The sequence below is a fragment of the Microcebus murinus genome, chromosome X (assembly GCF_040939455.1).
Source record: "Microcebus murinus isolate Inina chromosome X, M.murinus_Inina_mat1.0, whole genome shotgun sequence".
NCBI lineage: Eukaryota > Metazoa > Chordata > Mammalia > Primates > Cheirogaleidae > Microcebus > Microcebus murinus.
Genome location: NC_134136.1, coordinates 123,473,248 through 123,501,186, shown reverse-complemented (window position 1 = coordinate 123,501,186; position 27,939 = coordinate 123,473,248). Strand labels below are relative to the sequence as shown.

The following is a 27,939-nucleotide window of genomic DNA, read 5'->3' as shown; positions in this document are numbered from 1 at the left end:
CAGGGATGGGAGAGATTGGCAGCTGGTGAGACTCAGGAGAGTCATTGATTTCTTCTCAAATTGCTTTATAAGGGAGGAATTAGGGAACTTTTAGCTACTGGTCAAGAGGGAAAGGGCTTTCACTCTAGCACTCCAGTGCCACTCTCTCTTTAAATCATGAAAAGGAAATGAAAAAAAAATGGAGGGAGAAGAGATTTAATTTTGAGACATTTTTCTCTCCTTTGCCTCTCCAAAACTCCAAGCATGGCTGAAATCTAAGAATCGCCATGCTGGCTTGGGTAAACTTTATTTTGGATGGAATCAGGGTAAATGCTGGGGGAAGGGGCAAGGTAGTACACTACATATTCAAAAGATATGAGCCCACTGTACTGATCAATCCTTCATTCAGCCCAATCAGGTAACTTATATAACATGCCCAAAATCCCAGGTTATGGACCATTTCTGCCCTGGGACATTCAGAACCATGTCTACCCAAGCCTCTGTAGAGATGGTCATCATTCCAGGTATGCCTACTTGGAGAAATTTTTATGTAGCTCTTGGCCTTTTTATCAGTATTGTTCAATTAGAAAAGAGCCTCATAGGAGATTATTAATCATCCAAAATATTAAATACTGCTAAAAAGCAAAGCAGAAAAAGACACCCTAACCAGGAACCTGCAATGAATCATCCACTTAACAGACATTTCCTGAATCTTTACTATGGCCTCAGCCCTGGGTTAAGTTGTGAGGAAAATACACAAGCATCTAAATAGAGCTTTCTCTGTTAAGAAACCATCAGGTTATGGCAGAAAGGAGGGTATATTAATTACAGCAAAGGTACCTCCCCAAAACTCTGACCATCCCTCCACCCACTCCCCCAATGTAAAGCATTGTATTTAATGCTGGGCTGAGGGGAGGCAAACAAAACAAACAAAAAACACCCTCACTATGACATACGGCAGTAAATAAGGCAGCTTGTGATGTGCTGAGAAATATTTTTTTAGAGCCCCCAAAACTAATCATAATACAATTCAGGCAGTATATGTCCAGTGACCCAACCCAATGAAGCAAGAGCTATGCGTAAACAACTATTTTAGCATTTAACATCAAAATGATCTTGCAGTAAGAATTTAATGTCATAAATTTGGATTCATTGAGTACAGAATTATAGACAGATGTTTCAATGAGCATACATAAGGCAACAGCTCCAAGTTGTCCCTTGGTGGTGTCTTGCTTGACAACACACTGTCTATGCCAAACCCCATGCCATTGCTCTCTAATCCAAGAGACCATCTTACTCTGTGACTGCTCAGCCTCAAGCCCTTCTACATATAGGCTGGAATTTAGTGAAAAGCACATTTGAAATGCGAGATATTGGTCCCAAAAGGGCCCTTAAAAAAGGACAGGGATTTCACCAAGGTGTGAAAGTCTCGAGAAACAATCTCCAAGCCTGGGTTTACCGGCTGGTCAGATCTGGCACCTGTATGTTGCAGTTCTGAACTCTCTGGGTTAAAGGCAGCTTGGCTGCTTGAGTATGGGGTAGGAGAGAGGAGAACAAGCCCAAGGAGAATGAAGAGAGTGGGCCATAGGGTGGATTTATTGGCAGGAGGAGACTTGATAGGGCTCACCTGCCATGTGCATTCCCATCCCCAGAGATTAAGGATGATCCCTGAATTAGCTTAGTAGCTGCCAACCAGTATGACACATCTCCAGGAGGGTGGGCTTAGGCTGTGATGCTGCAGCAAGGATCTGGGAAATGCAGACCTCATCAGAGATTCTGGTCTTTGGAGGGGGCTAGGTGAGATCGTGTTCTGCGGCATTATTTACTGCTGGGATGTGGTGTGGGTGACAGAAAAATGCTGCAAATTCTAGAAAATTCTGGGTGAGTCAGTGTCAGTTGGCAAAAGAAGAGGGAATAGTGGGGAATATGGTCTGGGAGGAGATGGCAAAAGGAGGGGCTGCAGAAGGAGGGCTGCCATTCACAACTGCAGCATTATGTGTGTGGGAGATAAATTCATTTGTTATATTTCAAATTAGGTTTACAGACGTTTCTCCTCTTCCAGCCCCCACCCAACAGCAGCTTAACGGGTGGTCTTCTCAAATTTTAATTGCAATTGGCAGTATATTGGCATCTAAAGTCTAGGTCTGACTAAGATGATGGGTTGCATGTATGTGTACAGGACTACAACCGAGAGAGCTTCTAAAGTCTCCTGATGTGGTGGGAAGGGTGCTGAGGTAGGGAAGCGCCGTTCTGTTCGCGAGAGAATCTCCCATCCCTAATGCCAGAGCGCTTTAAGAGGTGGAAAATGTGTGAGTGTTGAGGTTAATTTCCGCAGCCCAAGATACACACACACACACACACACACACACACACCCATACACACACACACGTTAACAAGTTTAGAAAGAAAGAAAGAAGAAAGAAAGAAAGAAAGAAAGAAAGAGAAAGAGAGAGAAAGAAAAAGAAAGAAAGAAAGAAAGAAAGAAAGAAAGAAAGAAAGAAAGAAAGAAAGAAAGAAAGAAAGAGAGAGAGAGAAAGAGAGAGAGAAAGAAAGAAAGAAAGAGAAAGAGAGAGAGAGAGAGAGAAAGAAAGAAAGAAAGAAAGAAAGAGAGAGAAAGAGAGAAAGAAAGAAAGAAAGAAAGAAAGAAAGAAAGAGAGAAAGAGAGAAAGAAAGAAAGAAAGAAAGAAAGAAAGAGAAAGAGAGAGAAAGAAAAAGAAAGAAAGAAAGAAAGAAAGAAAGAGAGAGAGAGAAAGAGAGAGAGAAAGAAAGAAAGAAAGAGAAAGAGAGAGAGAGAGAGAAAGAAAGAAAGAAAGAAAGAAAGAAAGAAAGAAAGAAAGAAAGAAAGAAAGAAAGAAAGAAAGAAAGAAAGAAAGAAAGAAAGAAAGAAAGAAAGAAAGAAAGAAAAAGAAAACCTCCTGCCAACGCTTGGAAAATCCAGCTAAAAGCACAGGGCAATCTCCGATGGCAAAGGCGAGCCAGCCAGACGCCCAGATAGCTGCGGAGACCAAGGTAGCCTCTGCTCCCTCCTGAACTGGCAGCCCAGTTGCTGCTGCGGGGGCACTTGCCTTGCTCTCCGGGCTACATCTGCAGTCTGCAGAAAACCAGGGCTCCAACCCTCCCTCATCACACTCCTTTCCTGAAGCATCCCAAAGTCTGTACTCAACAGCAAATTACTTGGATCTGGTAAAGCTCAAAAACGCAAAACCCGAGGAGGGGACAAATTTTACTGCAATCCAAAGGAGGCTGAATCCCTCCGCCACCGTCACCAGCTACCCCCTCCTCCACACACACACCCCAGCCCCATGCCGCTTAAATTCTTTTTCCAGGTTAGATAAAAAGGATTACTTGCCCACTGAGGCTTGGAGGTGGGGGGCAAGAGATTGGTCCAAGGCTAGGCTCACTTGCTGCTGGGGTGAGAGAGTAGACACAGGATGGAAGCTGTTGAGAGCAGCAGCTCAGGGCTGAGTGGTTAGGGGGATTGCAAAGACCCTCAACTTCGCCTCTGTTTTTTTTTTTCTTTTTCCATTTGCATCACTAAAGGGTTAAACGCGGCTAGGTTCCAACTGCCCCCCCCCAACGTAACTCCAATACCCCTCCCTTTTTTGTCGCCCCCCCTCCTCTTCTCCTCGGAGCTAGAAGGTCATCAAGCGCTCTGCCCAGTCCGCATTCTCAAGCCCCTCTGCTTGCGGCCCATCGGACGCGTGGCTGCTTACGAAGAGGTGTGCGCTCACCGAGGGGCGTGTTCCAGCAAAGCGAGACGCCGAGCACCCCCAGTCAGACCTCAGAGCGGATCCAGCCATGGAGTACCGCTGGGGAAAGTTTGGCACCCTGCAAGGGGTTGTCAGACTGGAGGGGGCGGGCTACCCGAGGGTACTTTAGTCCCCCAAGCTCTGGGGCGCTGACTACTCAGACCTGAGGCGGTGTGCGGCCATGGACCGCGGAGCTGCTGCTGCCCAGGGCACTGTCCGGGCTCAGGATGGAGAGCAGCCCGCGGAGTCTCCGGAGGCGCCGCCGCCGTGGCCGCCGCCGCCGCTGGCTCCGCCGCCGCTCCTCCGGCCTTCCCCAGAACCGGTACCAGAGCCCTGTCCAGAGCCTGCTCCAGGATCTTCTCTGGAGGTGACCTCAGAACCAGAACTAGAACTACACACAGAACCGACTCCAGAAGCAGCCCAGAGTCGACCCCAGGGCTGACCCCAGAACCAGCCACAGAACCGGCCCTAGAGTCCTGCCCTGAGGCAGCTCCAGAGTCCAGTCCGAAGCCGAGTCCAGCACCATGTCTATTGCCGTGTCCGGTGGACACTCGAGAGAAGGGTCTAAAGACCCAGTTATCTCCATCACTCCGATCGTCAATGTCGTGGTCCAGAATAAAGGTAAGAAAAAGACCCCCAGGAGCAGGGAAAGAAACAAGGCAAGGTTGGATGGCTATGGAGCTTGCAGGACTCAGGGTACCCCCTTGCATCCCATTTGGCTGCCACTGGCTGGCCAAGATGCTAGGAAAGACATAGAGATTGGGGAGACCAGGGTAGTGGGAAGCAGTTGGGAGGCGGGAAGCAACATATGGGAAGTGAGAGTGGGCTGTTTGGGGCTAGAAACCGGGTGACAGCAGAGGGTGAGAATTATAGCAGTTTTCCCCACCTGGAGAAGCGACAGTGCAGTGAGCACCAATATCTTGGAAAAGACGAGGAAGGTACCCTCGAGGGAGTTCAAGAGATCTGGAAAAGTGTTTTAGGCCTGGCCCCAGTACACTGCGGACTAGATTGAGTGGGAGCGGTGGGACACACCTCTTAGTCTGGTCACTGCTGCAGAGACCCAAGCTGCAGAGTTGCCGCCTGTTTGCCCCACTCCCTGCCACTGGGGAGAGGACGCCTCAGCTGGGGCGCAACTGGCGGCGCTTGGAGAGGTGCCAGGCGCCTCTGCTGGATCCTGGGCGCTGCTACTCCCTGTAGAAATGAGGGGATAGGCGGTGCCCCCAGGTACTGCAGGAGAAGGACAGGGTTTGCCCGGGAGGAGGGGGAGAGCATGTGTGTGTTGAAGCCACCATTCCATTTGTCTGTAGGATTTCCCAGCAGGTAGGTGCAAACAGTGATATAATGCTGCGCAGTGTCTCAAACCGACAACTGGTATCTTGCATCAGGGCCAGTTGGAATAATAGAGGAGTCTTGGTTTAGAGACACACAAATAGGAGTTGGTAATTTGAGAGCGTGTGAATGGGAACCCTCCTTTCTACCAGTCTACAGCGAAGCCTTCTAAACCGATGCACATGGCGGGTAAAAGATGAGTGAAGATTCCTCCAGCACTCATCCAAAGGGAAGGAGGGAGGAAGAAGGTTTTCCGTGTTTGCCTTGGACCCATGAAAGCCCATCTGCTCGTCAGCGGGAGTCTGTCTGTCTTTCCTGCTTTCTCTGTGTTTCCCCTACTCTTCCTTTCCCCAAACTTCGTTCCACGAAACTGTGAAAATCATGATAATGCATTCGTACACCTCGATTTAGCTTTCCTTGAAGGAAAATACACACAGACACACACAGGCACACACATACATACACAGAAACAAACGAATAACACAACACACCAACAATGTCCGTCCCTCCTGCCGCCTGGTAGAACGTAGGGACATGGCTCAGGAACCTTCTGTTGTGGACCGCACACTTGTAGAATGAGGATGGGGGTGTGTGTGCAGAAATGGGCATAACGAAATGGAAGCGCTTGTTGCTTCCTGACTTCCGAGGAGAGAGGCTTGAGTCCGCACAATATCTGCAGTGATAAACGACTGAAAAAGAGGAAGGCTAAAGCAAAAAGGTTCACAGAGGAAAAGTGCAGAGCTTTAAAAATAAATAAATAAATAAAATAGGACAGTAGGGGACCCAGACAAATTTATATATATAAAAACTTCCCTGTAGTGATCTCCAGAAGGGGAAGGGAGGGGCCTAACCCAGTGTTTACCATTGTCTTTTTGGAGGAGTTTGCATTAAGCAGGTGGGAAGGAGACTAGCCAGAATCACTTGACCTGTGGCCATCTTAGGTGAAATTTCCAGAATGTGGCTCAGAAACTGACACGTGGGAGTGTAATTACTAGGAAGGCCAGTGAAGACATCTCCTCTTTGGCCTCTGGAAGGCTGACTGGGGGCCCAACTCATGCATGAAAAGCATCCCCCAGTGGGAAAGTATCTCCTACTAATTTGACAGGAAAATGTCTGTTGCCAGACAGATGAGGAGGACAAGCTAAGGGGAACCAGGTTAGCTTCTTCTACATAGTGCCCACTCAGACTATTGGCAGCACTGGCAGGGACCAGGACCCCAGGGATTTGATTTTGCCTTTGGTAGATCCAGACATTTGTTGAATCACTTATCTGTAGGATGGGGTTAAGAACTCTGACCATCCATCAACAAGGCCATGTAGATTAACTAATCAGTGTCTCTGGAGGATTTTGAAGAATACTAAGGAACTGGGTCAATGCTCAAATTGCTGAGATCCAGTCCCTCTTACAACACCCTCAATATCAGTATGCCCTCTGGTGCAGTTGGGAACATCTGATCTTCAATGACAGAATCATTCTCTGCTGAACTCTCCCCAGCCAAATAGCACTTACAACCAGCTGGCTTGCATCTTAACATTCAAGGCAAACAGGTTACCATCTTAGCTGCGGTGGCATTGTTGTCAAACACGGCCCCCTTTAGGCAAGCTTGGGAAAAAACAACCATGCAACACAACACAACACACACACACAGACACACACATGCACACACCCTCATATACAAAATCTCAGGGAACAAAACAAAATATAGATTTCATCACACAATGAAATCCTACATGGCAAGGATGAAACTAGCCTGATAATTCAGAAGATGAAATAAGCAAAACCAAGTGTTTGAATGTGACTGCAAGTTTCTCCCAGATAATTTTGCTGACTGGTATTGCAGTAAAAAGGCAACATCTACCAGTCTGTACCTGTTCTTTTTTGGGTTTTCAGTAAAGTTTCAGAACCTGCTGGTTGCAAATTCTATGCCAAGCATGACGGTAGAGACCGAGAAAAGGGGGATCATGTTTCCTTTCCAAGTAGCTACCAGGATAGCACAGTCTGTGAATCAAACCTGTCTATTTCCTTCCTTTCTAAAATGTTTTGATTCCCAGGAAATGAGCCATGGTCTCCCACCTGGTGGCAGCAAGTGTAAGTAAGAATGTGTGAATTGATTCTTTAACAATGCTATAACTCTCTTGGGGGGAGTGGGGCTTATATGAAATAGACTATATTTGTTTCTCTCCTCTCAGTTGTGCTTGAAGAAAGACAGACAGTATATATTTTATTCATTGAGTTTTGACTAGCTGTGAAATTATAATCACACCATATGAATGATTGATGAACATCTTGGGAGAAATATACTTTTGTTTCTTTTGTTTGTGAGGGAGTTAAAGGGGTCTGTGTATCCCTCCTGATGACTATACAGTAATTACCATTATCCCCAAATCATGACAGAACAGTTTTGCACACAAAACTGACATTTCTTGCACGTATCTTCTTGCAAAATAGCAAGCATTTGTTGATGATGTCTGGCAATTTTTGCTTGAATATTTTATTATCTTACCTATTTCTGAGCTTCTCAATAAAAGAGCCATCTTTCTCAGTGCCCAGTACAATGCAGCCCTCCATGTTTTGCTCAATAAACACTTGCTGAAGCTTGAAACTTATATAATCCCTTCTGCTCCTATAGCACTTTACATTTTACAGAATGGTTTCCTCTGCATTATTAACCCTTTTATTTCCCTGAACAAGGCAGCAGAGTGAAGAAGGGCAAAAATGAAACATGACAGCTAAGAGGCTGTGATGATTAAATTATCTATTGTTGATTTTTGAACAATATCCAACATATGGCTCTCTGTGACACATAGGATCCTCATTTGTCTAAGAATAGTCTTTTAGCTGACATTTAATCAGCTCTGATATTTTTTTCCAAAGCAGTGATTGCTGCTCTACTTCTGGCGCTCCCAGAGGGGGCCAGCATAGAAGAGGAGCCTGAGAAGGAAAAAGAAGAGGCAGAGACCCTGAATTGATTACTCATGAAGACCATTTTTTGTTTTAGGGTTTTTTTGGGGAAAGGAAATAAATAGAAATCCTACTAAGGATAGCATTGCCCAACCTTTCCAATGCCCGCTGACTATAATTCTTTCAGTGGAAAAAAAAATAATTTTAAGGGTTAAAAAAGAAAGCAAGCAGCCATTCTAAAGTAAAATGCCTTGCCTTAACCAAAACAAACAGACATCCTTCTCAAAATAGAAAAAAAAAATTATGAATTTTTAAAAAGAAATGAACAGTGACCCCAGATAATAAAACTTATCCCTCCTCTGAAAATTATTTTAAGAAAAAAATAGACAAAAATTTCTAAAGGGAGGTTCTTCTCATCCTCATCAAAGCCCATGAAGCTTATATCCTCCAAAGAAAATTTTAAAAATGAAAAGAAAGAGAAATCATCTTAAATTAAACAGTATTTTAAACCTTAACAAGTTCACAAAATTTATAAAATTTATTTGCACTCCATGGCCCATGCCCAATCCCTTGTGAAAATTATGGGGGCAAAAATAAATCTTCCAAAGGGGTGATCCACTAATCTCACCAAAGCTCCCTAACATTATTACTCCCAATTACATAAAATGTCCAGAATAGACAAGTCCTTAGAGATGGAAAAGAGATGAGTAGTTGCCAGGGACTAGAGGAATATGGGAGGGGGGAGTGGGAATAATGACTAAGAGTACAGAGCTTCTTTTGGAGGAGATAAAAAATGCTCTAGAGTTAGAGTTATGATGGCTGCACAACCTTGTGAATACACTAAAACCCACAGAATTGTACATATTAAAATGTGAATTTTATGGTATGTAAATGATGTCTCAATTTTTAAAAAGAAGTAAAAGAAAGAGACCATCTCATCCCCCCAAGCTCAATCTAATGAGCCTACTACCTTCCCACAAATGAATTGAAAAACAGAAACTGAAAAAAGGAACTAAAAGAAAGAGAGATCAGTCTTAAAGACAGAGCCTCCAATCTCACCAAGGAAAATAATCTTTATTTACCACCCCTTCAATTTTTTTAAGAAAAACAAACAAAAAGAAATTTTTCAAAGGAAACTCTCAAAATCATCACAGTCAATGAAATTGACTAATCTTCCCTCTAGATACACATATTTTAATTAAAAAAGAGAGAAATATTGAAGGACAGGCCCCTGGTTGTACTAAATATCCTGAATTTTTAATTCTAAGAAAGGGAAAAATAGAAACAAAAGAAATGCCTCCCCCAGATGACCAAAGAACATGAAACTTATTCTTAAAATACATTTTTTTTTAAGATTTAAAAGAAAATTGAGAATGGAAACGTACCTGTGTTTGTGGAGGGGATATTATTATTAATGAAATAAAAACAAAATCTTAAAGAAGAAAAGTGCTTCAGCCTTACAAAGACCCATGAATTCTTCATAAAAACACGACAAAAACAAGCACCATTTTTTAAAAGAAGAAAAAATGAAAGAAAATCCTTCTAATGGTAATTGACCCAAATTAACTCACATTCAAAAGCTTTATTCTTTTTTATTTTATTTATTTTTTTAATTTTATTTTTACTGGTATATAATAGATGTACATATTTTCAGGGTACATGTGATAATTTAATACATTCATAAAATTTGCCAAAAGGATTTTTAAAATTTCAGAATAAATTTTGGATTAGGATTAAAAATTTGGATTTTTAAAATTTACAGAATAAATAGCAAAGGTAGGGGAGAAACATAAAGCCAAGAAATTCCTCTTAAGGAAAAGTGTCCCCAGCCTCAAAAAAGCCCCCTTTTATTCCCTTAAAACAAGCAAATATATTTAGAATTGGGAGAGAAGAAGCAAGAACTTGAAGAGGATATTTTAAAAGAGAAATCCCCTTCTTAGGGAATGAAGATGCCCTCAAACTCACCAAAGTCCTAAAATACTTTTCTCAAAACAAAAAAGAGGGGGGGAGGGGAAGGGGGAACAGGGAGAGAGAGGAAGAGAGGGACAGGAGGGGGAGAGAGAAAGAAACAGAGGGAAAGATGGAGATGGAGGGAGAGAAAGAGTGAGGAGGAGGGAGAAAAGGGGGAAAGAAAGGAAAGGAGTAAGGGGAGAGAGAGAGAAGGGGAGAGAGAAGGGGGGAAGGGAGAAGGGACAGGACAGTGAGAGGAGGAGGGGGAAGGAAGGGAGAGAGGGCTGAGGAGAGAGAGGAAAAAAGAAAGAGGGGGAAGGGGGAAGGGAGAGGGAAAGGGGAAAGGACTGAGCAAAGGAGACAGAGGAGGACAGAAAGACAGAAAAAAAAATAAATCAAGGGATCATTTTTTGAAGGTTTAAAGGAAGAAATTCTCCTCCAGAAAGATGCACCAACACCTTACTGAAGAGATTGCATATTATTCCTTATGATCAACCCACTCCACTCTCCACGATAAGGAGAAAAAACCCACAAAAGTTCTTTCTCAAGCTTCTTCAAGGGGGAAGATGCACCCAATCTCACCCAATCCCAGGGACCTTATTTATCTTCCAGGCTTTACTATTTCTTTTTGTTAAAAAAAAAAAAAGGAAAGAAAAATAAATTTGTTAAAGAAGAGATGTCCCCAATCTAATTTTGTCCCAAATAAATTATTTCAAAGGAAAGGAAAGAAAGAAAAATACTACTAGGGAGGGCTCTCCAACCTCATTAAAACAAGTGGCCCTTGTAGGTCCTCTCCACAAAACCTATTTTTTTAAAAATAGAAATCCTCCAAACTTAAAGAGAGGTGCACCCTCAACCCCACCAAAAGCAAGGCATCTTTTCCCTTGAGATATTTTCAAAGAAAAACCCTTCCATCATAACAGTATTTACTAAAGTAAAGATGCTTTTAACTTTATTAAAATCAATAGGCCTTATTCCTCTCCATATCCAAAAGGAAAAAAAATTGAAAGAGAAAAAAGAGAAATTCTCCTAACCTAAGGCAAGTTGGTCATAATCTCACCAACACCACTGAACTTTCTTCCCCTAAAGAGATTTTTAAAAGAGCAAAGAAGAGAGAGGAGGAAAAAAGCCTGGCTTTTAAGAAAAAATGCCTTCTCCACACATCCTCTCCACAGACGCAGAAGTGTTATACAAAGGAAAGATAATAACCCTCTCAAATGGTGCCAGTGAACCTTAAATTGAGCACCTAAGGCTGAAGGGTGGTACATATTTAATCCCAAACTGGCTTCCCTCTTCCCCTGGCCCATTTCCTGCTGCCTTCCCCATCAGCTAGACAGGCTGTGCTCCCAGAAAAGGCAAACCCTGTCCAAGAAAAAAAGAATTAGGAAGGCAAACCTGCTGGGGAAAAATCATACCTCTTTCCCAAACCAAACAGAAATGATTTGGGGATTAGCTGCATCATTGTTACCCTCTAATATTACAGACAATCAAGAGTTGATAATAAACAATGACACTCTTGCTATTAACTTCCAATTAGATACAGGCCTCTACTTAGCAGGGAAGCAGCATTAGCCAATTCAATAACAGGAGTGAACCATCCTACAGCGGTTGTCTCATCACGTGTTGGCTTTGATATCTGTTCTTGTATGGTGATAAAGGGCTTGATTGTCACAAATCCGTAAAATTTGCAAAGCATATTTCTAAGAATAAGACTCAATTAATGTTTTCCAATTTTTTAAAATTCATTTATTTCTTAAAAATTGAATACCTGCTCTGTGTGCTATGTTCTCAGCACTGAGGATTCTATGGTGAACAAAATCCCATAGATGAGACTTCCTTGAGCAAAACTGGTAAATGAGAAAACTAATTACCAAAACAAATATACAGGTGGTGATTATTTGTTTTACCAGATGCCTTACTGAGGTATTCGCTATTAATAGTCAATTATCTTAGCAGGGCTCCCCAACCTATGGTGAGCTGTATTTCATTTCATCATATATTACAATTATTTCATCATATATTACAATGTACTACTAATAGAAATAAAGTGCACAATAAATGTAATGTGCTTGAATCATCCTGAAACCATCCCTCCGCCCCATCCCCTGTCCATGGAAAAATTGTCTTCCATGGAAAAAAGTCCCTGGTGCCAAAAAGGTTGGAGACTGCTGCCTTAGCATACCTCTTCTTAAACTAAAATTCAACATAATAAAATAAAGGAATGCATGCTAATTTCAGAGAATGTGGAAAGTCAAGAAAGCTTCCTAAAGTAAATAAAAATCATCTAGCACCTCACTACTCAGAGATAATCACTGTTAATATTTTGCTATATTTTTCATTTATTTTCTCTGAATATATGCTCAGAGTCTGCAGTAAGACTATAGGGAATGTATAGTTGTGTCTCAAGTTTCTCCCTGCCCCAACCACATCCCCCCACACACACACAGTTGTTAGGTCATGTTCGTTGTTCTACATTGTATTTAGGAAACATTTCTTAATTTTAGCTTAAAGTTCATCTAGTCAAATTTCTGTATGATCTGATTGGTAAACATGTGCTTGAAACATAACTTTTCAGGGATGTATTTGCTATGTAAAGCAATAAGAGTATAGATTTCATGCAGACACAATTATTATGGCTGCTCCTATATACAAAAGGTGGTTTGATCTCGCATTTACTTGCTGCACTTTCTTGGACACTCAGATTTCTCTTGTCCAGCTAGTTTTTGTAACTAGGCCTCAGAGAAGGAAACCCCCAACAAAATCCACCTTTTTCCCACTGTTAAATTCCCAAAAGGAAAATCTAAATTTCTGTGGCTCTATTGAGTCACTTTTAACACTATGCCAAAAAAGAAAAAAAATCCTAATGGCCTTGCCTTTTTAACACAGTTACCTTTATCATGCTCAGCTGGGTACCTCCTACCCAGAAGGGAAATAAATATGTGTGAGGACATTATCAACAATTATAATGAAATAGAATATTCAACTCATCCAGCTTTCATTAATTAAGTGTGGTAGAAAATTGAGAGAGTTAATAAACTGTATACAATCCAACCAAGGTTGAATCGGTGATTTAAAAGGCAAGTGTAATGCATTACTAAGTAAGATCAGAATCTTCAGCCTTGTGTGTACTCTTTAGAGATTTTCATCTTCCAAAGCATTATACGCATTTACTGTTTAAGCCTCTTGCATTAAAGAGCCCATAAAAGAGATATTGGCCCCTGAGGACAGGGATTCCTAATCCCAGTTTTCCTCAAGCACAGGGGTAGGACAGGAAGCTCCTAATCAATACTGCAGGATTCTGAGAGAGTGGCTTGATGCTTCACCTGCCCAGAGCTTTGCACTGTTCTTTTGAAACAAGAGGCGGTGGGTCTGGGGGCTGTGCCTGGCTCCTGCCTCCAGGAATAAGAGGGGGGTGAAAGTACCACTTTCAGGACTCAACTAGGAACATTCACAATCCTGGATGTTCATTCATTTGCCTTCTCTGGCAGCTTATGTCTCTACCTATTCTCTTCTGGGATTTTGCATTTTAAGGCAGGAAATGAAAGGTACCTGCTGAGTAAAATTTGTTAAGCTAATTGTGAGTAGAGAGACTTGAAACTGGGAAAGTTTTCTTTAACCCTGGGCTCTGTCAATTGAGTCCTCAGTGTTCTGAGGTCAGTGCCAACATCATGGCACCATCCTCTGAACCCCGAATCTAACAGTAGTTTCTGAGTCCCATTATATAATGACCTTGATTGTTAATTTTCCCTTCATAAATGTCATTTGCATTTATTATGAACATTTAACATATTATTTAATGGTTTATTCACAACACTGTACATGTCTGTTGCAGAATAAAGGAAAATGTGATGTAGCCTTATTAAAATAGCTAAGTATAAACAGTAAAGAGGGAAGTAAATGAAACTAAAGAATAAGATTTATGATTTCAGAAAATTAACAAGTTGGCACCCTTCTTACTAACCTCAATTAATGCTTACTGTGACAATTTCCCTCCTGCTGGGCTTGAGTGGAACATAACTTTTACCCAGAATTTGGATATTTCTGTCCCTTTCTTCTCTTCCTCACCTCTAGCAGCAAACTACTTACTTTGCTTCACTGTGAAGACTCATTAAAATGATAATTTTGACATCGCTATGATCTTCTCTGCTTTAATTTACTCAAGTTGTTGACAAGATTTCCAGAACTTTTTGGGGGGGATATGGAGGGTTTCACTCAGTTTCATTTGGAATCAAAGCACGAATTTAGTAGCTCTTCTCATGGTTTTCTTATTTATACAGCTTCTCACTAGTGAGTCCTCTATTTCGAAATTCTTGAAAAAGTCTTATTTTTCCTTTCCACAATCCCTCAGCAGCACTGAATTATTTTTAGTTCCTCCATCTTTTCTTCTAATGATGGAAAACAAAGATAGACATTTCTAGACAGCTTGACAGTTTGCTTTTCTATTCTTGTCGTTGTTGTTATTGTTGTTGTTGTTTTTGAGACAGGGTCTTGCTCTATCACCTGGGCTGGAATGCGGTGGCCTCATCATAGCTCACAGCAACCTCAAACTTTTGGGCTCAAGCGATCCGCCTTCCCACCTCCCAAGGAGCTGGGATTACAGGTGTGCACCACAATGTTCGGCTAATTTTTCTATTTTTTGTAGAGATGGAGTCTCGCTCTTGCTCAGGCTGGTCTTCAACTCCTGGGCCCAAGCAATCCTCTCACCTCGGCTTCCCAAAGTGCTAGGATTATAGGTGTCAGCCATTGCACCCGGCCCTGTTTGTTTCTTTTTTCTAGTATTGTACAGCATCATTGTGAACTCCATGCAAATATATTTGCTAATTAGTCCAGTAAATGTTCAATAATTAGGTACTTGGTGTTTTAAATGTTTTATAACATGTTACATATTTGGAAGATTGTTACATGGGCATTAAAGAGTGTTTTAGTGATATTTGAAGGAATTGGTTGAGGTTTTAGATGGAATGGTAATGCATTATTGCTTTTCCAACTTAAATAATGGAACAAAGTTTTCCCCTATCCAAAATTGACTATCTAACTAGTTTACAGGGATGAATTACATTCAGATATGAGGGATTGCCTGATAACAAATTAGCCTTGATATAAAAGTTTAGGGGAAGGAGCATGATGGTTGAATAGAAACCTCCATTGATCATCCCTCTGCATGAACACCAAATTCAACAACTATCCACATAAGCAAGTACCTTCAAGAACCAAATATCAGGTGAGCAATCATCCTACCTAGCTTTAACATTATCAAGGAAAGAGGCACTGAAGAGGGCAGAAAAGACAGTCTTGCATTGCTTATGCCACCCTTCTACAATCCTCCAGCAGTGCTGCACCAGTGTGCCCAGAGGAGGGAGAGTAAAGTGATTGTGGGACTTTGCACTGAAACTCAGGGACACCCTGACAAAGGGGAACACACAGGGCAGAATTTTTCTGTGCCAACAGAGAGAGCATTTTGTCTAGCCTGGCCAGAGGGAAATCCTCTATCCCAAAACCTGAGTACCCACTAATCCCACCACTGGCTAACAAAAAGCAGCCTGGGGCCTGAACTAAATTCATAAGGCAGTCAAGACACAAACACTGTAGTCCTTGGGCAATTCCTGCAGCTGTGCTGGCTCAGAGCCAGTGAAGTTGGGGGTGCAGGTGACCCAGTGAGACACCAGCAGCTGCAACCAAGCCAGTTCCTGTGTCATCCCTCCCCCAACTACAGGCAGCAGTGCCTTGGGGTGAGTCTTCTTCCAACCTGTGGAAAGGGAAGGGAAGAGCTCAGAGAACTTTGTTTTGCAACTTGGATACCATCTCAGTCACAGTGAAATAAAGTACCAAGCAGACTCCTAAAGCTTCTGAGTCTAGGCTTTAGTTCCTGGATGGCATTTCTGGACCCACCCTGGGCCAGAAGGAAACATACTGCCCTGAAAAGAAGGACCCTGTCCTGGCAGAATTCAACACTTGCCAACTAAAGAGCCCTTGGGCTTTGAATAAATATCAGAGGTAACCAGGCAACAGTCACCACTGGCTTTGGGTGAGACTGTGCTAGCTTCAGATGTGACCTGGTGCTGGTGGCCATGGGGGAGTGACCACAGCACTCATCCCCCAACTCCAGCAGCCCAGCACAGAGAGTAAGGGAAGAGAGTGAGAGACTTGGCCTGGTAATCCAGGCAATTTTGTTGGATCTTACCCAAGTTCACCAAGCAGTACTACCAGGAGTCTGCAAGAATCCTATAGCAGTAGTGATGTTGGGGCACCTCTAGTGCTGATATGGCTGCAGTGTCCAAAGACTTATACCACAACAATCAATTCACTTTGAATATCTGGAAAGCCTTCTCAAGAAAGACAGATTCAAACAAGCCAAGACTCTGAAGATTAAAATAAATACCTAACACTTCAATGCCCAGACATTGATGAACATACAGAAGCATCAAGAACATCCAGGAAAACATGACCTCACCAAACAAAATATTACTAAATAAGGTACCAGTGACCAATCCTGGAGTGATAGAGATAGGTGACCTTTCAGACAAAGAAATAGCTGTCCTCAGCTCAATGAACTTCAAGACAACATAGAGAAGGAATTCAGAAGCCTATCGGACTTCAAAGAGCTACTAGTAGAACTACCATTTGATCCAGCAATCCCCATTACTGGGCATCTACCAAAAAGAACAGAAGACATTCTATAAAAAAGACATCTGCACTAGAATGTTTATAGCAGCACAATTCAAAATTTCAAAGATGTGGAAAAAACCCAAGTGCCCATTAATCCATGAATGGATTAATAAAATGTGGTATATGTATACCATGGAGTTCTACTCAGCCACAAAAAGCAATGGTGATCTAGCACCTCTTGTATTATTCTGGATGGAGCTGGAGCACATTCCACTAAGTGAAGTATCACAAGAATGGAAAAAAAAAGCACCACTTGTACTCCCCATCAAATTGGTAATAATTGATCAACACTTAAGTGCACATATAGTAATAACATTCATCGGGTGTTGGGCAGATGGTGGAGGAGGAAGAGATGGGTATATACACACCTAATAGGTGTGGTGAGCAACGTCTGGGGGATGGACACGCTTGAAGCTCTGACTTGGGTGGGGCAAGGGCAATATACGTAACCTAAACATTTGTACCCCCTCAATATGCTGAAATTTTAAAAAAATTTAATAAACAGAAGCCTATCAGAGAAATTTAACAAAGAGATTGAAATCATGAAAAATCAAGCAGAAGTTTAGGCTGTAAAATGAAGAAGTTGTTTGAAGTAAGTGGGAACAATGCATCCTCCTCAAACCTATAGAGAAAACCAGTATTAAATTAAGTAGTGACAGTGAAAAGTATCAGTAGAAGTGAGATTATGCTTGAATTGGGTAGGTGAGTTCAGGGCCAGGGAATCATAGGGTACAGACTAAAATATTGTAAAAAATAAATTATATAGAGCAAGTCCCCCTACTGAAATTTTAAAGGCAACTGACAAAATTTTGTATATCATCTGATTGATGACACACAACCATTGATTATTGTAACATGGCTGAAGTAGAAGGTTGACTGATGGGGCATATCATTAAAAGCTATCCAACTTTCAATTTCTTTGTATGCCAAATTCCAATTTAAACTACAAAAGCTAAAAATGGGAGGAAATAATTATATTATCTAGTGTATTTTTTCCTACTGGTTTGAGCCTTCTTTGATCCACATTCCACTTTTATAAGAGTCTGATCTGCTTTATCAATGAAATTTTTCCTATTTCATATCACAATGTTTTCTACAGTAAAAGTAAGAAACCATGATGTGAATCCAGTGGAACCTTTTATCTTCAGTATTATAGTCCCATAGAATATCCTGTAAAGAGCCTTTGGGGATCAGCTAGTCCAGTGTTTTTAAAACCTTTTTAGTAGTAGAATCTTATATTTTTTTCAATGAAATCATAAATGAAAGCCCAATATTTAACATAAAACAAGTAGTATTTCATTAGTCCTCTTCTATGCTAAAGTGAGTTTGTAACTGACTTACCATCCCAATTGTTTATTTTAGGCTAATAGGAGAGTGAGTTTGTACTCCCAGTTTATTACTGGCTCCTTAACAAGGAGGTTGGTGATGCAGTAGAACATTGGACAGGAAAAGGAAGCAAGTCAGAGTTTAAAATTTGACCTATAATATTCCAGAAAGTAGATACTACTCTCAGAAACATGGCCATTCTAGAGAGTGCCTCTTTCCCCTTCCCCCATCCTGGAATGTGTTGCAACTATCTCATAAAGTGGGTTGTTATAATGTGCACTGCCTTTGCTGGTAAGAACATTATTGTTATTGGGGATTGTATTCCTGACCAAGAACACTACACCAAATAAACTGTAGATATAAGTAAAAATATATAGTAAAAGCAAATATATCTCAGTAATCATTTAAATCAGCAAAATTGTTCTAAGTCCTATAAAATGGGCATAAATGTACCATGCACATTGATTTTGCAAGGGGCCTCAGTGTACTATGAACTGTACATGAAGCACATAAAAGAGCCAATTCTACATAAATTTAATCTATTGTTTATTGTTCATTTGGAATTTATATTCTGAATAAATCCAGAAAAGATATGAATAATCTTAGAAAATTAAATGCATATAAAACAGGGATAATTAAGCACAAATAAAAACAAGGCAAAGCCAACTCAAAGCAGTGGTGAATGAGACCTAAAACTAATATGTGCTGGTTATAATAAACCCTAATTACACATTTAATTAGCAGTACTTTTGTTTGTTGCTTTTGGTGGTTGAAGGACTTTGGAGAATGATTTGAATGAGTCAGGCCTCTTAAAGTTGGTATCCAAGGAAGTTTAAGCTGATGCAATACATCTTCCTGTGGCAAGCTGCAGCAACCACAAAATGAAGAACTAAGGTTGCCAGGATTGTGGTATAGGTGTTAATTAGCTATCCTAGAAAGCTGCAAGCTTGGGTTGTTTTGGTGGCTTGCATTTTTCTAATATGCTAATGCATGTGTCTGTGAAGCATGTCAGCATAGAACTTTCTCAAATAAATCCTTGTCCCATGGTACAAGGGACCATGCAGCCATAGGTAAGAAAGATGTTTGACTCTTTCTTAGATTGAGAGTCACTTCACTTTAATTCTAGTCATGATTCCCCTTTAGATGGCTGTGCAACATGGGGTAAATTTCTTAATCTTTCCCTGGATTAGCTTTTATGTTTCTTAAATGAAGCCAGCAATCTCCTCTAGCAAGCCTTCACTGGTATCTCATCTGGGCTAGATGCCCTTCCCCTGGGATCCCATAACTCCCAATGCAAACCTTTGCTTTTCATTTGTCATATACTGAGATCATTAGCTTATTTATCCTATCAGGCTGTAAGAAGGGCCTAACTTACTGCCTGCCACTCAATAAATAGTGGTGGAACTACCTTAGAAGAATATCATAAAAACTGAATGAGAAGTTAGTTTTTAAACGCATATTTAAAAAATAAGAAATATGCAAATGCTAGCATATTTTAGTATCATTTGTATTAATATATGTGCCATGATCTTTGCTGTCATCATTTTCTATTGTTAAAGTATGCAGATAAGTTTCAATATATTCACCGCTCAAAACATGGATTTAGCAATTCAGGTGCATTACCAGTAGGTGATGGTAGGCAGGGCTGCCTCATATCTTCCCAGATGGCAGTAGATTTTTCTAACTCACACAGAGGCACTCTATGCACTAGGAACAGCCCCGTATTGATGATGTGGTCTTAAATTCTTAGTCTTCAGTAATAAACACAGTTAACTTTGATAAAAGTGAGAATGATGAGTTATCTAGTCCGTTCTTTGAAAACAAAACCAATGGACATTTATTAAAATAAACACAGCAACACTAAAGAATATTATACTTTATAGAATAGAGCAAGCAGGTTTAAACAAATAATTAGGTACCATTTGGTATCCTTTTAACTAATCTTAACTGTTAATCAGAATTTAATCTATTTATGGTATTCTTTTCACTTTAATTGAAAAGCTCTTAACTCATTACCTTGGTGTCAAATTTCTCCTGTAGCTAGCACTTGAATTTGGAGCTAGGTGTCAGTAGGACTATTCCGAGGCTCTCCCTTTTTTTTTGAGGACTGAGAAGCAACAGCTAAGCTCTGATGTTCCTTTGGCAGTCCAAGTTTTATCCAAAATAGCTTTCTACTAATTACAGGAAAAGCCTTAATTTGTTTCACCAATGCCTTTGATCAGATTAACACCCTGAACTTGAAAACAGTCTGGTCAGGAAAGGGAATATGGAGTCTCTACTCAGACAGCAGGGAACCCTACCAGTCTTGTTTCCAATCAGAAAGAACAACTTTTCCTTTAAATGAGACAGAAAACTACTGCCCTTTCTAGAATATCTGCAGGGCAGGATTACCACATAAAATTGTACAGATTGTACACTATATGAGGATGGCATGTCTAAGGGGACACCTTTCACATCATAGACACCACGGATGTATATATTTATTCTGACCATCTGACAGATGGCAGTCAAGTGTCTTGATCTGACAAAATTGGTATATTGTGACAATTTTCTAACAAATGGAAGTAAACATCTTTAGGAAAGAGTACCTTTTCCTGATGTTCCCAAAAAGGGCTGACTCTGATATTAATTCCTTACATTTAAATACAATAGCTCCTTTAGAAACTCTTTAGAAGCCTATAAACCATATGTGCAAAACTAATTTCCAAAAGTACCTGTTCTAATTCATATCACATTTAATCTGGACATCATTTTAGAGAACATAGGATCAAGACCAGGCTTAGAGGAATATTTAGAGTTCAGTTTTGAAAAATTTGAGTTTGAGGTATTAGGGAGACCAGAGCTCAAGTTGGTGATTAGAGAGAAAGGCCAGAACTTAAGAATTAAAGGACAAAAGTGTGCATGTTTTGCCATAAAAGGTAGGCAGAGTGTAAAATGTCTCTGTGTCCCCCACCTGTATTGAAAGTAATGAAACTAAATTAACAGGATCAGATAAGGGAACAGAGATAGCAGTGAGCAAATAATGATTGGGGAAATGGGTAGGGAAATAATGCTGAATTAGAGGTTGGAGTTTTAGAATAGAAGTGATAAAGAAGACAATGTGCAATTTTTTAAGGGACATTTTCTTTTAAAAGGTTGATCCTGAGTGATTTTTTAATAAATTTTCTATTTTCTCCTTTGCTTATTTTCTCTTTGTTGATGAAAATCCTCTGAATGGTTTCAAAAGGAGAGGGTATATCGTTAATGTGTTGTCACTAAATAGAATGCAAGTGGCTTTTCTCTCATTACCCAAGTCCTTATTTGTAAGCCTGGGCATATACTGTGTTTAGGGAAACCAGTAAGGAAGGTTAATAGTTATCCAGTTATTAATAGGAGGAGCATGAGAACACTTCTTTTTTGTTAAAATAATGAGAATATATGGTTCTCTACACAAAGATTCTAAAGTTCTTCGCTGCATATAGTAGGTACATAACAATTGTTAAATTAACAAGAAAAACAAAACAATTATTCATTCATAGATAGATAGATATTAAGAGATCTCCAAAGATAGCAAGCTAAGACATTCTTAGGGTATTATAAAATTTGCTCTGAAAATGTTGAAGGAAAGCGGGAACTTTCTTAAAGAAAATTGGTCTTACCAAGTAAACCTTGTCTTTTAGGTATCAACTAAATAATAAGCCTCTTAAAATGGTTGCAGACAGTGGAGGAATCACAGGGAGAGCCAGACAGAATAATCAGGGAATAAATCAATAAATGTTTGAAAGTGAGAACTGAAGGCGGCCTAGTGGGCGCCCAGCCCTTTGCTAGTTGGTGTGGAAAGAACAAAATACATATGAAGTATGCAATCACACTTGGAAGACAAAACATGTACGCTGGAGACAAGTACATAATAATACAAGGAAAGATATGATTTTGTTATAGCATGTGTAGTAGTACAGAACATAATGCTGTAGAATTATAAAAGAGAACCAATAAAGGATGGAGTAGTTAGGGAAGGCTTCCTGATGGAAGTGAGATCATTAAAAAAAGTAAAGAGCATAGAGACAGGTTAGAACACAGATTTCTGCCTGCCTACTACTGTCTTCTTACAAGTGTAGCTCAGGACTATGTTCACTTCCATCTTTGCCACAATGTGGTTTTGCCACAGCAAGTTGATCATCTTGCATATTACCTCCTATAGGGTAGTATGTCGCTAAGACTGATATTGCTGGGTAGAGATTTTTCTAAGGTGTAAGCCTAGTGAAAAAGGCTAATTCTTTATTTCCTCCACCCCCCCACCCACCCCCGAAGGCTGGATTATAAGGAAGGAAAATTGTTTTGGACTCTTTGGAATAATACTTCTCTGTCCTATGCCTTAAGGTCCTTGTCTATAAAATGGAGTTAAGGAGTTAAGTCTGCTTCTACCTACAGAGAGGACAGTGTGAGGCTAAACATGGCAGTTGCAGTGTCATATAGTGGGCTTCAGAGTCCGACTCATTTGGGCTGCCATCCCAGCTCTGTCATTTCCTAACTCTGTGACATTGAGCTAAGACCCTCACTCACTTCTCTAGGTCACATTTTCCTTATTTATCATATTAATCTAATAATTCCCACCTTGTAGTGTTGTTCTAAGGATCAAATGCCATATCAAAGTGCTTAGTTCAGTGGCTTGTATCTAGTTGATTCTTTTTAAGAAATGGTAGCTGCTACAATAGAAGACACTTATTTTGCTTCAAACAAATGTTATACTTGCTCACTGCCTCTGCTCCTTTTCCTTTTCAAAGGAGGTGAGTGCCTATGCAGAATAAGCAAAAAGCCAGAACAACAAATGCAGCAATCAATGCTTCTTAACAATGTATCTTAACCTCACAGTCATATATCTCATATATCCCCTTTGCTTACTGTTTTCTTCTTCTTGTTAAAGGGGCATGTCAAAAAGAGATCTGCAATTCAATTCAACAAGTATTTTTGAGTACTTTATATGTGCCTCTCTGACTTCTTTCATTGTAAGTTCTCTACTCTTCCATAATTAATCAGGGGCAGATATTTCATTGATATTAATAATTGTAGGATTTCCTAGGTTTTCAGACAATAATTATTTCAATCTTTCCTGACATCTAAGCTACCAATATTAGTGACTAATCCCTATTATATAGATATATAGAGAGATGGATAGATATATATAATCTTCACAGTGCATAGCATTTGTACCAATTTAATTTATCTGGCCTCGAGCAAGAATGTCAGTAACACCTAGTGATCCTCCTTCAGTCATCAAAGATTATGATGAACTTTCATTATTATAGATGATGATGAACTTCCTTCAGCAAAGATGATGATCAACTTTCATGATCAAGGCATGAGAGTTTATAAAGTCTAGTATTATCTTTATTTCAACTTTTGAAGAAGTCACTGCAGAACCTTAATTCCTGAAAGGCTCTTTTCACTTGAACTCCTTCCTAGGGAGATTTTTCAAGCAGTTAGAAGAGGCAGTAATTCAATAGCTACATAGAGTTTTTCCTGTTAGATAAAGGACTAGAGAAGTGCCATTGAATTTCCAAGCTCCCTTTATTATATTTTCACTTATAAAGAAAACAAAACTATTTTGTGTTGCCTCCCTTACCCACCACCCCTTTTTATAAGATTTGTTCTGAATCTTCCACCAAAGAATACTGAAAATTATGTTTTCCTAGGATTGCCTTGCAATTTGAGGTTACAGCATAACAAACATGGCAGACACAATTTTTGAGGCATGGATTTATATCCATGAGAAGTGGAGTGAACAAGGCTATTCATGCACTGATAGTGCAACATTTGCTACTATTAAGAGATCTGAGCTCCGACATTAAGTTTGGCTGCCCTGACAAGGTCTCCAAGATCCTAAGTCTCCTTGCAGTTGATGACATTATGTATAACCAACCAACTTTCCACTGCTAGGTGAAATGAAGACAGATTTATTTCATGGAGGAGGCTCATAGAAGAGCATATCTGTTGTCCTCCAGGAAATTCTTAGATACAGTAGTTTTAAAATAACATGATTTCCAGGGATAGTCATGTGGACACTGCTGTGGTTAAATGGTTGTTTTTGTTAAGCACACACCTCAGAAGACAGACAAATGATTATAAGTGGCTGTGCCACACTGGACTTCTGGGAACCGTGAAGCAAACGCAGCTTGTGCATCATCCTGCAATAGGATCAAGTTCTGTCCACAGCTGACATACAGTGGAAAGCTGCCATTTAAATCCCACCAATGGAACAAAGTCAGCCATAGAAAAAGTCAGGGGAACAATATCCAAGTTCCCATCACACTTCCACTCATCTGAGTTGGTATTGTGTGGATTATAAATAGCAACTGGAAACTAAATAGCCAATGTATGATGTGAGGAGGTCATCAAAAGCCTAGAAGATGAAGAAAAGCTTTCAAGACATACTAAAATATAGCATGGCTTGGCCTTTGACTTTCAGCAAATGAGGATGTATGTGCAGGCCATTCTAATCAGAAACTCTCAGAAACAGGATTCTTTTTTACATGTGAAGCCAAATCTGAATATTAATATGAAAAATATCTGGCACATGTAATGGATAAGGCTGGTCTCAAGGATAGGGTTTATGTGTACAACATGGAAGAGATTGTCCACAATTATTTGCAGCCATGTGGACACATGACTAGTAATCACTCTCACCTGTACCACCTTCCAGCATGAAGGACAACAACTTATGCCTTGTTTTTCAAGTCCATATCACAGAAGGTTGATGTACATACACATTTTCTATGATTTGGGGGAAAGAAAAGAAAAAACATCATGTACACCTAGTCATCCTTTCTAGGATAAAGTCAGTCCTAGGGACTGACTTTTGCTTGGTTGCCAGGAAGACTTTTATGGGAAAAGTTAAAGTAGTATAGCCAGAGAAGTCAGCTATATAAGTTTCAACTCAGTTGTATGAGCTGTTGGATCCCCGTACACCCTATGTGTGTCTGAGCAAAAGCAGGCATCATACCAATAGCATAAACAGTAGCATGGGGGTTGTTGTGAGCCGGCTCAGCTCTTGAGGCCAGAGTGCTTTATTGTTGCCTTTTCTTTTTAGGGAGCCCAGTTACTGGTGGGTCAGTGTATGACCCACTGCATTCTTTACTCAGAGGCAGCATAGGGTTTCTGTTCTCTGGCATGTGGCTTCTTTCTAACTCTGGGCAGAAGGAGGAAAAATAAACAAACAATCAAAGTAATCTGCCTTCTATGTCCTCTGTGTTCTCTAGTCCCATCACTGTTGTCTTAGTTGTTTCGGTCAAAGCTCCCATCACAGCAGACACTTCCTTTGTGGGATGGCTGTTGCTGGGGCATTTAAGTATTTCATCACCTCTGGGCTGGCCTTTCCCAACTTCTGCTTGAAGAGGGGAAAGGTGGGTGGAGTGACGGAGGAGAGGAGGCTCCAAGTGGGTAATATCTCAAATGCTGTTACTTCCTCTCTGACTGCTCCCTGGGCTGAAACCCTAAGGGGCACATGGTTCTTGTTTTGGAGTGTCATCATGGGTTTGAGTATATAACTCTCATTCCAGGTTTGGACTTCCTGCCCAGCAGCAGTAGCAATGTAGTGGTGACCTCAACAAAGAAATCAAGCTGGTGTGGGCAGGCTGTTGAGGCTGTGGGCTGACAATAATGACCTCATCCTGCCCCTGCTCAAAGAGAAAAGGTGCAAGGACTCACTATAGGTAAAGATGCCATTCAGTTCATTCTAATATCCTGACAATTATTTTGTCATGGTAAATAAAGAGGCACCTCCCCATTCCTCCCAGCTTCATAGGCTCCTGCAGTCTCTCTGGGGCAGTGAAAACGATTATTCCTAGGGATTCCTGCAGGGGGAGTTCCAGGGCAGGGAGCAGGTAGGAGCCCTTAGCTTTTATTTTATTTATTTATTTTTTTAGGTTTTTATTTATTTTATTTTATTTTTATTTTTATTTTTTATTTAGGCATATTATGGGGGTACAGATTTTAAGGTTTCAATAAATGCCCTTTCCCCCCTCCCCCCAGAAGTCTGATTTTCCAGCATGACCATCCCTCAGATGGTGCACATGTCACTCATTGTGTATGTATATACCCCGCCCCCCTCTCCCTTCCCCCCTCCCCAATACCCTATTACTGTAGTACCTATGTGTCCACTTAGGTGCTACTCAGTTAATACCAGTTTGCTGGTGAGTATATGTGGTGCTTGTGCCTTAGCTTTTGTGGAATGCAGTTTGGTTTACAGTTAGGACACTTTCGACTGTGACTCACAGTAGGCGCCTGATCTTCTGAGTCACTGCTATTAAGGGAGGCCTGTTATCCAGTGATCATTGTGAGCTCTTCATAGCTATGCAGACTTCACAGCTCCTCAGAAGGACAAGAGTTAAGCTTACCACCCCTATCTCTGCGTGTGTTATTGAGTCTATTTGTGGCTCTGTGTATACTTACACACATTCATATGGATTTGTCCCTGCTGATATATGTGTTTCTCTTCCTATTAGTATGAGTTAGTGTTTCTGTGTAGGAGTCTAGCATTATATTTTTTAGTCAAGTCCTGTGCAGGGCATTCTCAGGAAAATAAGTAGAGCAATTTGTTTAGAAGACACTTCCCACCCCAAGAAGTCCTTAAGTAGACTGGGCTGATCACAAAAAAGAACAATTCAAATCAGAACTCTTCAGGGAGCACCCAGAAGATTAAATAGCCTGACTTCAGATCAGCCATTTGAGATCCAGGAAAAGGTACTGGGGCCAGAGCCTGCAAGATGGAGGTACTAGAGATAGGATGGGAAAAAAAGAAGAGAAAAGAGGTTTAGTGGAAGGTTAAAAATATCCCTCTACAAAAAAGGGACTTAGGCTATGCCAGATTCCTAATTTCTCTTTCAATGTTTAGAAATATCACACAAATAGGTCTTGCATTTGAGTTGTTCAGGTGGCTGGAGATCTGTTTATTTTGCATTTAACAAAGGGTCAAAGGATCTTTGTTGATGTTTTCGCTTAAGTGTCTCAAATAAACTTTCTATCATATTTATCTGGAGGTGGAACTGGGGTGGGGGTAATTTGTTCTGTACTTAAGTTCTTTTTAGATCACCTTTAAGTCACTCCTTTGGAAGAAAGCAGCATTTATGTCCTGAAGGACTTCCGAAAAGAATACAGAAAAGCTGAATTACTGCCCCCTCATTCCTGAAAGAATTTCACACTGGGAATCCAAACAAGTTATTTGGATTATGCCCTGAACACAAAGGATTACTGTGCAAATAACAGGAATTGGTCAACTATTGGTACAAACCAAGGTAATGTGTCAGAAATCTAGCCCTACCTTCAGCCAAGTTGTGTTTCAAGAGTTGGCTGATAAAGACAACCAGTCAGTGCTTGCCAATATAAACTCATGGAATCTGATTGTATTTGGATGGAACAGCTAAAACCAGTGTTCTGCTGTGAGTTTTAGTTTGCCAGATTTTGGTTCATATTGGTGCCTTACTAAAGTATGTATGTCAAGTACTTGTACAGTGCCTTGGTCTCAATTTCTGAGAAAATATATAGATAGATCTATATCTACCTATATCTATGCCTATATCTATATCTATATTGATATATATATACTGCTTCTTCTAAAAGTTAAAGAATTTTAGATTTTTTTGCTTGTATATGACCACATATTTTTCAAGGTAAAAATTTCATAGATTTATATAAGATTGTATACCTAGTAGTCATGCTTTCCTATTTATTTTTTCAAAATGGAGAACAGTACAATTTGAAGAGGAATGATAATTTTTTTTATTTTTTAATTTTTTTTTATTTTGGCATATTATGGGGGTACAGATTTTAAGGTTTCAATAAATGCCCATTTCCCCCCCTCCCCCCAAAAGTCTGAGTCTCCATCATGACCATCCCCCAGATGGTGCACATTTCACATATTATGTATGTATATACCCGCCCACCTCCCCAATACCCTATTACTGTAGCACCTATGTGTCCACTTAGGTGCTACTCAGTTAATACCAGTTTGCTGGAGAATATATCTGGTGCTTGTTTTTCCATTCTTGGGATACTTCACTTAGT

The 27,939-nt window shown here is 40.4% G+C and overlaps 1 protein-coding gene across 1 annotated transcript in view; it reads left to right on the top strand.

Annotated features, from left to right (window-relative positions):
• The first annotated feature begins 3,910 nt into the window (after positions 1-3,910).
• DGKK (diacylglycerol kinase kappa) overlaps positions 3,911-27,939 on the top strand; it is a 121,715-nt gene continuing 97,686 nt past the window's right edge. The window contains exons 1-2 of the mRNA XM_075999186.1: positions 3,911-4,154; positions 4,220-4,350. Of these exons, the coding sequence (XP_075855301.1) occupies positions 3,911-4,154; positions 4,220-4,350 (375 nt within the window). The remainder of the gene's footprint in view (positions 4,155-4,219; positions 4,351-27,939) is intronic.